Source organism: Melanostigma gelatinosum (genome assembly GCF_949748355.1).
Source record: "Melanostigma gelatinosum genome assembly, chromosome: 8".
Taxonomy (NCBI): Eukaryota; Metazoa; Chordata; class Actinopteri; order Perciformes; family Zoarcidae; genus Melanostigma; species Melanostigma gelatinosum.
In genome coordinates this window covers 28295520-28313019 of record NC_136641.1, presented here as the reverse complement: position 1 = coordinate 28313019, position 17500 = coordinate 28295520, and the positions used below count along the sequence as shown (strand labels likewise).

General features: G+C 41.3%; 1 protein-coding gene across 1 annotated transcript in view; it reads right to left on the bottom strand.

Moving 5' to 3' along the window:
• tfe3a (transcription factor binding to IGHM enhancer 3a) overlaps positions 1-17500 on the bottom strand; it is an 18573-nt gene that overhangs the window by 1014 nt on the left and 59 nt on the right. Inside the window, exons 1-11 of the mRNA XM_079274482.1 lie at positions 17354-17500; positions 12886-12978; positions 12664-12705; positions 12268-12433; positions 11907-12092; positions 11593-11691; positions 8399-8510; positions 2752-2808; positions 2097-2172; positions 1201-1348; positions 1-1096 (exon numbers count right to left, since the gene is read on the bottom strand). The exon at positions 1-1096 is cut by the window's left edge and continues 1014 nt beyond it; the exon at positions 17354-17500 is cut by the window's right edge and continues 59 nt beyond it. Coding sequence (XP_079130608.1) covers positions 740-1096; positions 1201-1348; positions 2097-2172; positions 2752-2808; positions 8399-8510; positions 11593-11691; positions 11907-12092; positions 12268-12433; positions 12664-12705; positions 12886-12978; positions 17354-17484 — 1467 coding nt within the window. The 5' untranslated portion in view covers positions 17485-17500 and the 3' untranslated portion in view covers positions 1-739. The remainder of the gene's footprint in view (positions 1097-1200; positions 1349-2096; positions 2173-2751; positions 2809-8398; positions 8511-11592; positions 11692-11906; positions 12093-12267; positions 12434-12663; positions 12706-12885; positions 12979-17353) is intronic.

Genomic DNA, 17500 nt, shown 5'->3' with positions numbered 1-17500 from the left:
ACTAACAGCTAGCATCTAGAAACCAACAGCTAACAGCTAACCGCTAACTCAGCAGTCATTTGTGAAGGTTATTTTATCATGAGAGGTCACACAATCAATTTAAAAACGATGATTTGGAAAATGATAAGCAGGAATGTGAACTTTGAGATTCGAAAAAACAGGGCTTTGAGTCAGAGTTTCTCAAAATGGGGGTCTGGGACCTCTAGGGGTCCCAGACCCTCCGTCAGGGGTCAGAGAAAAGATTCATTCATTTAAATGCTCGAGATATAAAAAGGCTCAACTAGTACATGTAATAGTTTTTAGATTACATCATCTATAACTGTTATGAATGTTTAATAAATGTCCTTCACTTAACTATGAAAAGGTTGACTCAAACAGATCAATAATCACCTGATCAGAGTGATTATTGATGAATGTGTTTATGTAGAGTCACAGGTGAGTTCACACCTGTAGATCCTGCAGGGAAACAGCTGCTGTGACATCACTGATGGGAGGCGTGGCCATGTGGTGAACATGCTAATGCTAACGTTAACAGTTAGAACAGATGTATTTTTACCACAGAAAGCGTTTGTATTTTAAAATAAATAAACTTTCTCTGCACTTGATCAGACAGGAAGTGGTGGTGTGTTCAGGTTACCAGATAAAAAATGTTTAAAAAAAGTTACTGAGACTCTGCCGCCAATCAGCTGTGAGCTCGCTCGTTCTCAGCCAATCAGCCCGCGGTCTGAGGAGAAGACCATCAGAGGTCCTCGTCCATGCTGAAGCTGCTCCTCCTGCTGCTGGTCTTTGAGGCTCCACAAGACAGCAGGGGGTCGGACCCCTCCCCTCCCCCCCTCTCCTCCATCAACATGTCCTCCAGCCCGACCTCACACATCAGGTCTGAGGAGAAGACCCCCGACGCTCCAGGAGGCTCGTCCAGGTCCACGAAGCTCAGGGCGTCCAGACCCAGACAGGGAGTCACCAGGGAGGAGGGGGAGAACGGGTGAGGCAGAGCGGGGGACAGCAGGGCCTGGGGGTCCAGAGAGGAGGAGGAGGAGAAGGAGGTGGGCAGAGGTGAGGAGGAGAGGCTGTGGAGGCGAGTCTGAAGCTCCAACTCCTACGAGAAAGGAAAGGATCAGAACTATCATTGATATTATTATTGTTATAATTATTGTAATTATAACAGAATTAAAATAATAATAATAATAACTCCCCCCTCACCTGTACACGCAGCAGCAGCGCCTGGTTGCTGCTCTCCAGCCTCCTCTGTCTCTCCTCCAGCTCTCTGGCTCTCTGTTGTTCCTTCTGCAGTTTTCGGATGTAGTCCACCGACGCCTTCAGGATGGTTCCTTTGTTCCACCTCGACTCCCTGATCGACCAATCACAGGCCTCGCCTCGTTAACACACACACACACAGCACTAACGAGCATAACGAGTTCTAGTCACAATAATAAATCTGGATATTCACATGTATATGTATATGTATATGTATTAGGGGTGCAACGGTTCACAAAATTCACGGTTCGGTACGTTTTCAATACAGCAGAAAACTAGAAATGCCAGAAATATGTCCTTGATTTTAAAATATATTTATTCATGAAAACTAACAAAGTTATTTTCTTTACTCTGAACAATGATGGAACTACACTTCTTAGCAGTGTGTTTCTTATAAGAAATCAAATGTAGCATTGTTTGTTGTAGTTATAAACAAATGCAAATCAGAAAGATGAGAATGTCCACATTTTCTGTAGACAGCACAGATCTGCTTGATGGACGATATCACCTGCAGTGGAAGATACCCTCTCGCTATGGACGGAGGTTCCAGGCACAGCCACGTAACGGCGTGCCAACACGGCAACATGAGGGTAGAAGTATAATAAGAATATAATTGTCGGAGTTCATGAATTAATGTGTTAACGCGTTAACTTGCCCAGCCCTAATAAAAACATACATATGTGTTTGTATATATGTAATGTATATGTATATACATTACAATAAAGTAATGTGATGAATGTTTGAATGAAGTACTGTGATACTGCACAGAGGTATAAGTACTAAAGTATTGTTAGTGAAGGACTAGTACTACTGCAGAGTGTGAGGAGGGACAGTTAACTGACGGGTCGCTGGATTTGGGGATGAGATCTCCGAGTTCTTTGATCCGATCGTTGATGTTGAATCTCCTCCTCCTCTCGACTGAAACACAAAGTCATACATGATTTCCAGAGAAACACTAAAACACGACATTTTATAACGTTACATTGTGTTAGATAACGTCGCTTTGTATGAAATAACGTCGCTTTGTATCAAATAACGTCGCTTTGTATGAAATAACGTCGCTTTGTATGAAATAACGTCGCTTTGTATCAAATAACATCACTTTGTATCAAATAACATCACTTTGTATCAAATAACATCACTTTGTATCAAATAACATCACTTTGTATCAAATAACGTCGCTTTGTATCAAATAACGTCACTTTGTACAAAAGAACGTCACTTTGTATCAAATAACGTCACTTTGTATCAAATAACGTTACTTTGTATCAGATAACGTCGCTTTGTATCAAATAACATTACTTTGTATCAGATAACGTTACTTTGTATGAAATAACGTCGCTTTGTATCAGATAGAGTTACATTGTAATATATACACTCATGTAGGGCTATAGTCTTGTATTGTAATCCGTCTTTATTGTGACTGAAGCTTTTCATAACTCTGTGGTGACCTCAGCACCAACAGCAGGTCTGAGTGAATTCATACTTTGTACTCACTGATGTTGTGGTTGTCTTTCTTTTGTCTCTCTTTGATCAGAGCTTTGGTCTCCCCCTCTACAACGACAACAGAAACATTTAAGAAGCTTTTCATTTGAGTAGAAAAAGACAAACAACATTTTGGTGTTTTAAAGGGTGAGTTAGTCACCAAAGACACAATAACACTAATTAACTAACCGCCCGACTCCTGTGTTCTGTGAGGTAGGGCTGGGCGATAAATCGATTTAATCGATTAATTCGAATGTGTGCTTTAAGGCGATGTGTTTTATTGAAAATCGAGAAAATCGCCCCCACCCCTCCCCCCGTTGGGTTCCCGTAGTAGAGTGCGCGCGCATTGTTTACAAACGAAAACAATGGCGGCCAGCAGTGAAGCTCTCGTTCTTAAGAGAGGGAAGAATGTGTCTTCGGTGGTCTGGAAATGGTTCGGGTTCGTGTCATCTGACACAGAACAAACAGCACCACGATGTAAGGTCTGTCTAAAAGCTATTGCTACAAAATCAAGCAGCACAACTAATTTAATGCAGCACCTCAAACAGAGGCATGCCGCCGAGTGGGAGAAGCGTTGTTGCCCTGAGGAGGGAGCAGGACCGCGGGAGCACAAGCGACGCCGCCGCCACCTCACAACAACCCAGCATTTTGGAGACATTCACCAACTGTACTCCGCATGAGAAGAAGAGTGCCCGGTGGAAAGCCATCACGGATGCAGTCGCGATGTATATCGCAAAAGATATGGTACCCATATACACCGTGGAAAAGGATCTCTGCGGAGCTGGAGGGGATGTCATTCTACTCCGCAACAACTGACCTGTGGTCCAGCAGGTTGACCCAGACACCGATCCACTTGACTGGTGGAAGCGTCACCAACTTAGCTTTCCAAGGCTAAGTACTTTAGCAAAGAAATACCTCTCTGTGCCAGCTACAAGTGCCCCCTCTGAGAGGCTTTTCAGTGTGTGGGGGGGGCATTGTTACATGCCACTGTGCATGCCTGAAGCCAGAGGTAGTAGACAGGCTTGTCTTCCTGGCAAAAAATATTTAAAAAAACATGCACTACTGTTTAATACTGTTGGTTATGTTGTGAATGCACTTGATTTTGTTTACATGCACTTATTTACTATGCAAAATATGTTATGTTGATGTTAGATCAGATGTTGCACTTTTGAAAATGTGAATGTTAAAGGGTCACATACATTTTATTTCATGCTGTGTTTGTATCAGTGTATTCAGTTAGAAAAGCTTACTGTAAAAAGTTACATTTGCACAGTTGTTTACAATGGAAGGCTAGTATTTAATGCCATTTAATGTTATGTTTAATTTAATTTTATATTTAAATGATTCAGGGAAACAAAAGAGTGACCAAATACTTTTTGTATACTACAGGCACCTTTCTACAATGTTCAGGTTTTGTTTGCACTTTATTTTTATCAACCTACTTGGGAAAATCATCACAAAATAAAATAAAAAATTGTTTTCAACAGCTTCTGTCATCTGCAAAAATTTTGGGGGGAAAAAATCGATTTAAATCGTGAATCGGATTTTTTGTAAAAAAATCGGAGATTTTTTTTTTAGGCCATATCGCCCAGCCCTACTGTGAGGTAAAGTTATTGTTTGATGTCTTTGAAGGCAGCACAGGTAAAAACTTCAGAAAAAGCTGTCTGACAGCAAAGTAAAGAGGTGAAAATAATCTTAATATAGCGTTTACTAAAACTAATATTGATTATTTTAGATGTCTAATGAATCCTGCATGAACACCAACGTTAGCCATGGAGTTCCACAAGGTTCTGTCCTTGAACCAATCTTATTCACCTTACATATGCTTTCTTTAGGCAATATTATCAGAAAACACCGTATAAACTTCCATTGTTATGCAGATGATACTCAATTATATCGATTGATCAAACCAGATGAAACCCACCAGCTCACTAAACTTCAAAACAAAATAAAATGTGTTACTTCTAGACTACTGCAATTCCTTATTATCAGGCTGCTCTAACACGTTTCTTTAATATCTCCAGTTGATTCAGAATGCTGCAGTTTGTGTACAAACAAAAACAAAGAAAATAGATCATATTATAGTTTGTGTTTATAGTTAGGACAGGCTCAGGTTCATAGTTAGGGCTGGTTCAGGTTTATAGTTAGGGCTGGTTCAGGTTTATAGTTAGGGCTGGTTCAGGTACATAGTTAGGGCTGGTTCAGGTACATAGTTAGGGCTGGTTCAGGTTTATAGTTAGGGCTGGTTCAGGTTTATAGTTAGGGCTGGTTCAGGTTTATAGTTAGGGCTGGTTCAGGTACATAGTTAGGGCTGGTTCAGGTTTATAGTTAGGGCTGGTTCAGGTTTATAGTTAGGGCTGGTTCAGGTACATAGTTAGGGCTGGTTCAGGTTCATAGTTAGGGCTGGTTCAGGTTCATAGTTAGGGCTGGTTCAGGTTTATAGTTAGGGCTGGTTCAGGTTTATAGTTAGGGCTGGTTCAGGTACATAGTTAGGGCTGGTTCAGGTTTATAGTTAGGGCTGGTTCAGGTTTATAGTTCGGGCTGGTTCAGGTTTATAGTTAGGGCTGGTTCAGGTACATAGTTAGGGCTGGTTCAGGTACATAGTTAGGGCTGGTGCAGGTTTATAGTTAGGGCTGGTTCAGGTTTATAGTTAGGGCTGGTTCAGGTTTATAGTTAGGGCTGGTTCAGGTTTATAGTTAGGGCTGGTTCAGGTTTATAGTTAGGGCTGGTTCAGGTTTATAGTTAGGGCTGGTTCAGGTTTATAGTTAGGGCTGGTTCAGGTTTATAGTTAGGGCTGGTGCAGGTTTATAGTTAGGGCTGGTGCAGGTTTATAGTTAGGGCTGGTGCAGGTTTATAGTTAGGGCTGGTGCAGGTTTATAGTTAGGGCTGGTGCAGGTTTATAGTTAGGGCTGGTGCAGGTTTATAGTTAGGGCTGGTTCAGGTTTATAGTTAGGGCTGGTTCAGGTTTATAGTTAGGGCTGGTTCAGGTTTATAGTTAGGGCTGGTTCAGGTTTATAGTTAGGGCTGGTTCAGGTTTATAGTTAGGGCTGGTTCAGGTTTATAGTTAGGGCTGGTTCAGGTTTATAGTTAGGGCTGGTTCAGGTTTATAGTTAGGACTGGTTCAGGTTCATAGTTAGGGCTGGTTCAGGTTTATAGTTAGGGCTGGTTCAGGTTTATAGTTAGGGCTGGTTCAGGTTTATAATTAGGGCTGGTTCAGGTTTATAATTAGGGCTGGTTCAGGTTTATAGTTAGGGCTGGATCAGGTTTATAGTTAGGGCTGGTTCAGGTTTATAGTTAGGGCTGGTTCAGGTTTATAGTTAGGGCTGGATCAGGTTTATAGTTAGGGCTGGTTCAGGTTTATAGTTAGGGCTGGTTCAGGTTTATAGTTAGGGCTGGTTCAGGTTTATAGTTAGGGCTGGTTCAGGTTTATAGTTAGGGCTGGTGCAGGTTTATAGTTAGGGCTGGTGCAGGTTTATAGTTAGGGCTGGTGCAGGTTTATAGTTAGGGCTGGTGCAGGTTTATAGTTAGGGCTGGTGCAGGTTTATAGTTAGGGCTGGTTCAGGTTTATAGTTAGGGCTGGTTCAGGTTTATAGTTAGGGCTGGTGCAGGTTTATAGTTAGGGCTGGTTCAGGTTTATAGTTAGGGCTGGTTCAGGTTTATAGTTAGGGCTGGTGCAGGTTTATAGTTAGGGCTGGTGCAGGTTTATAGTTAGGGCTGGTTCAGGTTTATAGTTAGGGCTGGTTCAGGTTTATAGTTAGGGCTGGTTCAGGTTTATAGTTAGGGCTGGTTCAGGTTTATAATTAGGGCTGGTTCAGGTTTATAGTTAGGGCTGGTTCAGGTTTATAGTTAGGGCTGGTGCAGGTACATAGTTAGGGCTGGTTCAGGTTTATAGTTAGGGCTGGTTCAGGTTTATAGTTAGGGCTGGTTCAGGTTTATAGTTAGGGCTGGTTCAGGTTTATAGTTAGGGCTGGTTCAGGTTTATAATTAGGGCTGGTTCAGGTTTATAGTTAGGGCTGGATCAGGTTTATAGTTAGGGCTGGTTCAGGTTTATAGTTAGGGCTGGTTCAGGTTTATAGTTAGGGCTGGATCAGGTTTATAGTTAGGGCTGGTTCAGGTTTATAGTTAGGGCTGGTTCAGGTTTATAGTTAGGGCTGGTTCAGGTTTATAGTTAGGGCTGGTTCAGGTTTATAGTTAGGGCTGGTTCAGGTTTATAGTTAGGGCTGGTTCAGGTTTATAGTTAGGGCTGGTTCAGGTTTATAGTTAGGGCTGGTGCAGGTTTATAGTTAGGGCTGGTGCAGGTTTATAGTTAGGGCTGGTGCAGGTTTATAGTTAGGGCTGGTTCAGGTTTATAGTTAGGGCTGGTTCAGGTTTATAGTTAGGGCTGGTGCAGGTTTATAGTTAGGGCTGGTTCAGGTTTATAGTTAGGGCTGGTTCAGGTTTATAGTTAGGGCTGGTGCAGGTTTATAGTTAGGGCTGGTTCAGGTTTATAGTTAGGGCTGGTTCAGGTTTATAGTTAGGGCTGGTGCAGGTTTATAGTTAGGGCTGGTTCAGGTTTATAGTTAGGGCTGGTTCAGGTTTATAGTTAGGGCTGGTTCAGGTTCATAGTTAGGGCTGGCTCAGGTTCATAGTTAGGGCTGGTCCAGGTTTGCCTTGGACCAGCCCTTAGATATTCTGATATAGGTCTAGACTGTTGGAGGACTTCTAGGATACACTGAGGTCCTCTCTCCTCTTCTCTCTCTCCTTCTGTATGAATTAATCTCCGCTTAACACACGTGACTAGCTTTGCTTCTTCCTCAGAGTCTGTGTTTTCTCTCCTCATAGGTTTCATGGATCGTGGTTTTATCTGGACCCTGGTCCTGCTGACACCTGCTGCTACTATCATTATTATTATGAGTCACATTACCATTGCTGCTTTTATTATCATTGTTATCCTATAATATCCACTGCTGTTATAATTAGTAGACATCATTCTTCTACTATTATTAGTGCTACTGCAGCTACTGATCCAGTTATATGAATTATTTATATCTTACGGATCAACTGTTCCGTAATTACATTATGATGTTCATTCTGATCACAGAGATCCTGCGCTGATCCCGCTGAGATACATTTTATTCCTGTTAACGGTCTTTTTTTGGAATTTTTTGTTATTTGATGAGTTGAGGTAAATCTTTGATTTGTGATGTTTGGCTGTACAAATCAACATGAAGTGAACTGAATTGAAATGAAATACGTCCACAGCAGGACGTCCTGTGCTGGTTTCTACTGTAGAGAAACACAAACACACTTCACCTGAATGAACCTTTTATCAGACGCTACGTTGTCTTTTAAGACGTTCAGTCACTGAAGCTTCAAACTGTTTTTTTCAGCTGAAACAGCAGAAAGTGTTTTTTCGTAAATGTTGACTGAACAGGAAGTGGGAACTGATGATGTGGGAAAATACGACCGTGTGTGTGTGTGTGGTGTGTGTGTGTGTGTGCGTTCACAGGAAGTCGCGATGTCGACTCATCAAACTGAAGAAGACATTTTCAGCACAAAAAAAGGGAAACACGGGGGAGGGGCCTAACCGTCAGAGCTCTGACATAAGAGTTGCCTGAGCCAATCAGCAGTTGACATGATAATCTCCCCGTCCAATCAGGTGGAGGTAAGGTTCACTCACCATTCACCTCTCTCTTGATGGCCTGCAGGTCGGCCGGGCAACTGTTGCTAACGGCGAAGGTGGGCGTGGCCATCGCTCCGTACACGTCCAGCACGTTCCCCGACACCGGCATCTGCAACGGACCAATCAGAGCACAGCATCAGCAGCTGACAGAAAAGTGACCAATCAGAGGCTGAGAACAGTCACAGCATCCTGCTCTGTGATTGGCTGCAGGATATGACACACGCACGCGCGCACACACACACACACGCACAGACGCACACACACACACACGCACACATGCACACACACGCACAGACGCACACACACATGCACGCACACACACTATTTGAATAGATTCATTAAAGCTGTGAGTCAGAATACATGTCATTGATTTGCATCAAATATAGTATATGTAATATCTATATCAATATAAAATATGATCATATTGTTCGGTCATAAAAAAATTATGAAGAAATTCTGAAACAAAAACCACAGAAAACTTTCACTTCACATGACTTTGTTCTTCTACTGATTATAAACTCTTCATATCTGAGTTGAATATGTGATGGTTCTTTTAAAGAGACAGTATGTTTCAGCATGGAAGTCTTCAGTTTAACTTCAGCAGGAATGAAAGCTGTAATATATTAATGTTGATCAGAACAGCAGCAGTGCGTCTACTTCTACGTCATCAGATCTATATCTGATGTTATCAATGTGACAGCTGGAGTTACAACATAAAAATGCTGCTTCTGGTAACACGAATCTGCTCTATGAGTACTTTTACTTCTGATACTTTAAGTACACCTTGCTGGTAACACTTCTGTACTTTCACTGTGTGTTTAGTCTGCAAACCCTCAGAGTGACCTGAAAGAAGAAGAAAAGCTCTTTACCTCCACTTTAATCCTCCTCTTATCATGGTCCGGCAGTAAAACTAAAATCCTCATCTTCTCTGATCCCTCACGAACTCATCAGCGTGTATGTTAACATACACAACACACACAGCTTATCTTCCTCTTTCTGTTCAGACGACTGTTGAAAAATGGGGAAACGTCTCTTTAAGAACGGAAAACCTCCCAGTGAGCCCCCCACACACCCACACACACACACACAGCATCTGGAAAACTGAAGTGTTTTCCTGCATGAAGTGATCTGACATTTAGTTCTCAGGGTCCTTTCATTCAATGCAGACGGATGAATGAAGTCAAGGAAATATTCAACTAAAAGTACTAATATCACACCGTAAATGCACTAATATCACACCGTAAAAGTACTAATATCACACCGTAAATGCACTAATATCACACCGTAAAAGTACTAATATCACACAGTAAAGGTACTAATATCACACCGTAAAAGTACTAATATCACACCGTAAAAGCACTAATATCACACCGTAAAAGTACTAATATCACACCGTAAAAGTACTAATATCACACAGTAAAGGTACTAATATCACACCGTAAAGGCACTAATATCACACCGTAAAGGCACTAATATCACACAGTAAAGGTACTAATATCACACCGTAAAGGCACTAATATCACACAGTAAAAGTACTAATATCACACCGTAAAAGTACTAATATCACACCGTAAAAGTACTAATATCACACCGTAAAGGCACTAATATCACACCGTAAAAGTACTAATATCACACAGTAAAGGCACTAATATCACACCGTGAAGGCACTAATGTCACACCGTGACGGCACTAATGTCACACCGTGACGGCACTAATGTCACACCGTGACGGCACTAATGTCACACCGTAAAAGTACTAATATCACACCGTAAAAGTACTAATATCACACCGTGACGGCACTAATATCACACCGTAAAAGTACTAATATCACACCGTAAAAGCACTAATATCACACCGTAAAGGTACTAATATCACACCGTAAAAGTACTAATATCACACCGTAAAAGTACTAATATCACACCGTAAAAGTACTAATATCACACCGTATATAACCTTTCCTGTATGTTTCATGTATGTTTCCTGTATGTTTTCCGCATGATTCTTGTATGTTTCCTGTATATTTCTGTATGTTTCCTGTATGTTTCTGTACATTTCCTGTATGCTTCATGTATGTGTCCGTATGGTTCCCTTATGTTTCCTGTATGCTTCCCGTATGTTTTCCGTATTCTTCATGTATGTTTCCTGCATGTTTCTTGTATGTTTCCTGTATGTTTCATGTAGGTTTAATGTATGTTTTCCACATGTTTCTTGTATGTTTCCTGTATGTTTCTTGCATGTTTCATGTATGTTTCCTGTATGTTTTCCGCATGTGTCCTGTATGTTTCATGTATGTTTTCCGCATGTTTCTTGTATGTTTCCTGTACGTTTTTCGCATGTTTCCTGCATGTTTCCTGTATGTTTTCCGCATGTTTTTTGTATGTTTCCCTTATGTTTCCTGTATGTTTTCCGCATGTTTCTTGTATGTTTCCTGCATGTTTCCCGGATGTTTCTTGTATGTTTCCTGTATGTTTCCTGTATGTTTCCTGTATGTTTCTTGTATGTTTCCTGCATGTTTCCCGGATGTTTCTTGTATGTTTCCTGTATGTTTCCTGTATGTTTCCTGTATGTTTTCCGCATGTTTCTTGTATGTTTCCTGCATGTTTCCCTTATGTTTTCCGCATGTTTCTTGTGTGTTTCCTGTATGTTTGCTGTAGGTTTCCTGCATGTTTCATGTATGTTTTCCGCATGTTTCTTGTATGTTTCCTGTATGTTTCATGTATGTTTTCCGAATGTTTCTTGTATGTTTCCTGTATGTTTCCTGTATGTTTTCCGCATGTTTCTTGTATGTTTCCTGTATGTTTTTCGCATGTTTCCTGCATGTTTCCCGTATGTTTTCCGCATGTTTTTTGTATGTTTCCCTTATGTTTCCTGTATGTTTTCCGCATGTTTCTTGTATGTTTCCTGTATGTTTCATGTATGTTTTCTGCATGTTTCTTGTATGTTTCCTGCATGTTTCATGTATGTTTTCTGCATGTTTCTTGTATGTTCCCTTCTGTTTCCTGTATGTTTCCTGCATGTTTCCCTTATGTTTCATGTATGTTTTCTGCATGTTTCTTGTATGTTTCCTGTATGTTTCATGTATGTTTCATGTATGTTTCTTGTATGTTCCCTTCTGTTTCCTGTATGTTTTCCGCATGTTTCCTGGATATATATATATATATATATATATATATATATATATATATTCTCACCGTGTTGGCGAGCTGTAGTCCGGATTCAATCAGCGTCAGAAACTCGTCGTTCAGGCTCGATTCCAGGCTGATGATGTCATCGATGACTGTGTCTTCCATCTAAATTTACCAATCACAGATGGGATCAGACAACAGAATGACACACAGAGGTTTACCGTCACCATTTTAAACCAGGAGGAGTATCCATATTAGGAAAGTATAGCCCCGCCTTCCTCACCAGAACTCTGCTAGCATTTAGCCTAGCTTAGCACGTAAACAAGACACACCTGTATTACGTTATTCATTTTTCCCCGACTTATTAACTATATAACTACCTCTGTTTTTCTGAAGATGTCTGCAGGCTGTAGTTTGGGGGCGGGGCCCAGGTGGGGGGAGTGGCTTTGTGACGGTCCAGCTGCATTCTGATTGGCTGTCTTTGCAGTGGAGAGATACCGACGCACCTGCTGCCTCTGAGCCTGCTGGATGTGATACCTGGTGGGATTCTCCAGGTGAGTCTGCACCTGAGAGACACAAGGGGAAAATGTTAACCACAGCTGTAAACTGCATTCTGGGAAATATAGGATCCAGTGATTTAAAGTCAGTAGAGATAAATATACTGATAGTAAGTTATGATTTCTAACACTTCAGTCATCAGGAAACATCTTCACTCATTTCTCCTCCTCCTCCTCCTCGTACCTTTAGCACCTCCACAGGGACCTGAGCAGGAGGTCTGCATGAGGAAGACACAGAGACAGAGATGGGGGAGGAGGAGTCTGTCGGGCGAAGGAGCAGCTGCTGCTGCACCTCCTTCTGCTCCTCCTCCAGAGCCTGCTGACGCATCAGATCCTGACGCATCAAAACCCTGCAGGAGGAGGAGGAGGAGAGGAAAGGAGTAGGAAAGGAGAGGAAGAGAGGAAGGAGAGGAGGAGAGGAAAGGAGAAGAGGAAAGGAGTCGAGGAAAATAAAGGAAAGGAGGAGGAAAGGAGAGGAAGAGAAGAAAGGAAAGGAAGAGAGAGGTAAATTAGTTGTGCCGTTGTGTGTACTAGTGTTTACTAGTGTATACTTTTGTGTACTAGTGTGTACTAGCGTTACCTGGAGGGTAGTGAGGAGGAACGTGATGAAGCTATTGAAGCACTAGAGAGACAATTTACTGTTAATGAAGTCTGTGACATCATCACATGACTTTATTGAGTACAAAGAATAAATATAATATGAATACATGATATAATGTAATATTATATAATATATTATACAATATAATCAGATATAATATCATATTAAACATAAGCAGGAGGTCAGAGGTCAGGCTGTTACCTGATTGGTTGACTCTTGATCTGGTAAAACGCGTCACAGTCAGACGGCAACAAGCTGTCGACCTCGATGTCAGCGACGATTCCAGACTCCACCCTGAGAGACAGACAGGCAGAGAGACAGACAGGCAGAGAGACAGGGAGACAGACGGGCAGGGAGACAGGGAGAGAGAGAGGGACACAGAGAGAGACAGACAGACAGGGAGAGAGAACTTTCTCAATACCAAAGTACACAAGTAAGGATTTGTGTACTTTTGGAGGACAGGAGGACACAAGTACAGTCATTCTGCAACTGGAACAGCAGTGCACTTGATGACATCACCACCTCAGCTGGTCTCATGAATTTAATCTTTTTACTGTGAAGTAGTTTTACAATCAAACTAAATATGACAACCCTGCTGTTTCAGTTTTCACTTAAACCATTATATATTACTACATCAGTGTATTCCATTATATACACAATATATACATCAGATTGCTGTACTCTTTGCCTACAAGGAAAACGCTACAGAGACGTCAATACCGTCACAAAGACTCAACAACAGTAGTATTTAGAAAGTTTCAACTTCCAGTTGTGTGATTTCTCCTCCGCCATTGTTTCCTCTTCCTGGTGCAAAATGCATTCTGGGATATTTGGCTGTCCCAAGTACAGAAAAGTCACCTCCAATGCATCCCCGGTAAAATGGGCGGAGCCACATCCGGGCATTTGGACCGTGCTTGGCTCAATGCGAACTTTGAATTGGAACAGCTGATGACGTTTCACAAGTCCACGAGAACACAAGTACATACAAGAACACAAGTCCACGAGAACACAAGAACACAAGTACATACAAGAACACAAGAACATGAGAACAGACAAGAACACAAGTACATACAAGAACACAAGAACATGAGAACAGACAAGAACACAAGTACATACAAGAACACAAGTACAGACAAGAACACAAGTACATACAAGAACACAAGAACATGAGAACAGACAAGAACACAAGTACATACAAGAACACAAGAACATGAGAACAGACAAGAACACAAGTACATACAAGAACACAAGTACAGACAAGAACACAAGTACATACAAGAACAGACAAGAACACAAGTACATACAAGAACACAAGTACACGAGAACACAAGTACAGACAAGAACACAAGTACAGACAAGAACAGACAAGAACACAAGTACATACAAGAACACAAGTCCACGAGAACACAAGAACACAAGTACATACAAGAACACAAGTACATACAAGAACACAAGTACAGACGAGAACACAAGTACAGACGAGAACACAAGTACAGACGAGAACACAAGTACACAAGAACAGACAAGAACACAAGTACATACAAGAACAGACAAGAACACAAGTACATACAAGAACACAAGTACATACAAGAACACAAGTACAGACAAGAACACAAGTACAGACAAGAACACAAGTACAGACAAGAACACAAGTACAGACAAGAACACAAGTACATACAAGAACACAAGAACAGACAAGAACACAAGAACATACAAGAACACGAGTACACGAGAACACAAGTACATACAAGAACACAAGTACATACGAGAACACAAGTACAGACAAGAACACAAGTACATACAACACAAGTACACAAGAACAGACAAGAACACAAGTACAGACAAGAACACAAGAACAGACAAGAACACAAGTACATACAAGAACACAAGTACATAAGTACATACAAGAGCACAAGTACATACAAGAACACAAGAACAGACAAGAACATACAAGAACACAAGTACATACAAGAACACAAGAACACAAGTACATACAAGAGCACAAGAACAGACAAGAACACAAGTACATACAAGAACACAAGAACAGACAAGAACACAAGTACATACAAGAACACAAGTACATACAAGAACACAAGTACAGACAAGAACACAAGAACAGACAAGAACATACAAGAACACGAGTACACGAGAACAGACAAGAACACAAGTACATACAACACAAGTACACAAGAACAGACAAGAACACAAGTACAGACAAGAACACAAGTACATACAAGAACACGAGAACACGAGTACAGACAAAAACACAAGTACATACAACACAAATACACAAGAACAGACAAGAACACAAGTACATACAAGAACACAAGTACAGACAAGAACACAAGAACAGACAAGAACACAAGTACATACAAGAACACAAGTACATACAAGAACACAAGAACAGACAAGAACACAAGTACACACAAGAACAGACAAGAACACAAGTACATACAAGAACACAAGTACATACAAGAACACAAGTACATACAAGAACACAAGTACAGACAAGAACACAAGTACAGACAAGAACACAAGTACAGACAAGAACACAAGTACAGACAAGAACACAAGTACAGACAAGAACACAAGTACAGACAAGAACACAAGAACATACAAGAACACAAGTACACGAGAACACGAGTACACGAGAACACAAGTACAGACAAGAACACAAGTACATACAACACAAGTACACAAGAACACAAGTACAGACAAGAACACAAGTACATACAAGAACACAAGAACATACAAGAACACAAGAACAGACAAGAACACAAGTACATACAAGAACACGAGTACACGAGAACACGAGTACAGACAAGAACACAAGTACATACAACACAAGTACACAAGAACAGACAAGAACACAAGAACAGACAAGAACACAAGTACAGACAAGAACACAAGTACAGACAAGAACACAAGTACAGACAAGAACACAAGTACAGACAAGAACACAAGTACATACAAGAACACAAGTACAGACAAGAACACAAGAACATACAAGAACACAAGTACAGACAAGAACACAAGTACATACAAGTACACAAGTACATACAAGAACACAAGTACATACAAGAACACAAGTACATACAAGTACAGACAAGAACATACAAGTACATACAAGTACATACAAGAGAACACAACTACATACAAGAACACAAGTACAGACAAGAACACAAGTACATACAAGAACACAAGAACACAAGTACATACAAGAACACAAGTACATACAAGAACACAAGTACATACAAGAACACAAGTACATACAAGAACACAAGTACATACAAGAACACAAGAACAGACAAGAACACAAGAACATACAAGAACACAAGTACATACAAGAACACAAGTACATACAAGAACACAAGTACAGACAAGAACACAAGTACAGACAAGAACACAAGTCCAGTGAGTCAAGGAGTGAGGGAGGGCTAAAAATGCCAATTTACAACTAATAGAGTATAAAATACTTCACAGAACTCATTACACCGGGCAAAACATGGGATTCACGTCAGATATCTGTCCACATTGCACTCAAAACAGCCCGGATAGCTTTGTTCACGCCACCTGGCACTGCACGCCAGTTCATCACTTCTGAAGGAAATAAGTGAGTCACTGGCTGTCCTCCTGCTGCCTCGTCCCATTGTCCCCTTCACTGTCCCCTTCACTGTGCTGACTAGGAGACATCTCACCAATACATCGGAGTAAAACAAACCGCTGATTACTCCTCGTGGCCCTAACTATCGCCAAGAACACTATCATGACCTGGAAATCAAGGAATAACACACACATCGCACACTGGAGAAACTTCATGATCGAGTATATTTCAATGGACAGTCTGACCTCATCCATCATATACAACACAACACCGCTCCACCTGCTCATCCCTCACTATGCTTCTGCAAACGTGACTCCACCCATCCATTAATAGTACAATTTCTATAAGTATAAATACATATATTTTTATGTATTTATTACTGTTATTATTGTTTTTGTTTTGTGGTTCTTCTTGCCCGACAACCAATTGAAACCCACGTACATGCATGCATGAACATCCATATGCACACATACTTACCTGTTGGTTTTTAATTCTTTTTTTTTTTTCATCTCAAAAGGCTCAAGGACACACACACACACACACACACCCACACACACACACACACACACACACACACACACACACAACGCAACACTGTACTGAGACATTGAACGCAACACTGTACTGAGACATTGAACGCAACACTGTACTGAGACATTGAACGCAACACTGTACTGAGACATTGAACGCAACACTGTACTGAGACATTGAACGCAACTTTACTTTTGCTTTCTGTCTCACTGCTCACATGAGTGTGTGTGTGTGTGTGTGAGGTCAAATGAAGTTTGACATTTAAAATAAAGTTGTTTTACTTGAACAGGTTTCAGATTTAAGTGATCTTAAGAACAGAGTTCATCGATCAAATAAATATTGACGAACTTTTGTAACGTTAGCTAATGTAATCAAAGACTTGATGAAGGGAACATGTTGGGCTCGGCTCGGCTCGGTGAAACCTTGAGATGTCTCCAGCAGACTCACACATCTGATAAACATCATCCACACGCGCCAGTTAAACACACGTCTCTGAATGGAGTCTGGCTCATTTGGCAGACGCTCCGGACTCACCGGACCACGTTCAGACTCTCAGCAGAGTCCAGGAGCACGAACACGGTCTGCGGCTGCAGGATCCCGGCCTCCTGCGGCTCCGGGTCGGCTCCGATCCGGGTCCGGTTCTGGTCCGAGCTAACCGCCGACATGACTCCAGAGACTTTA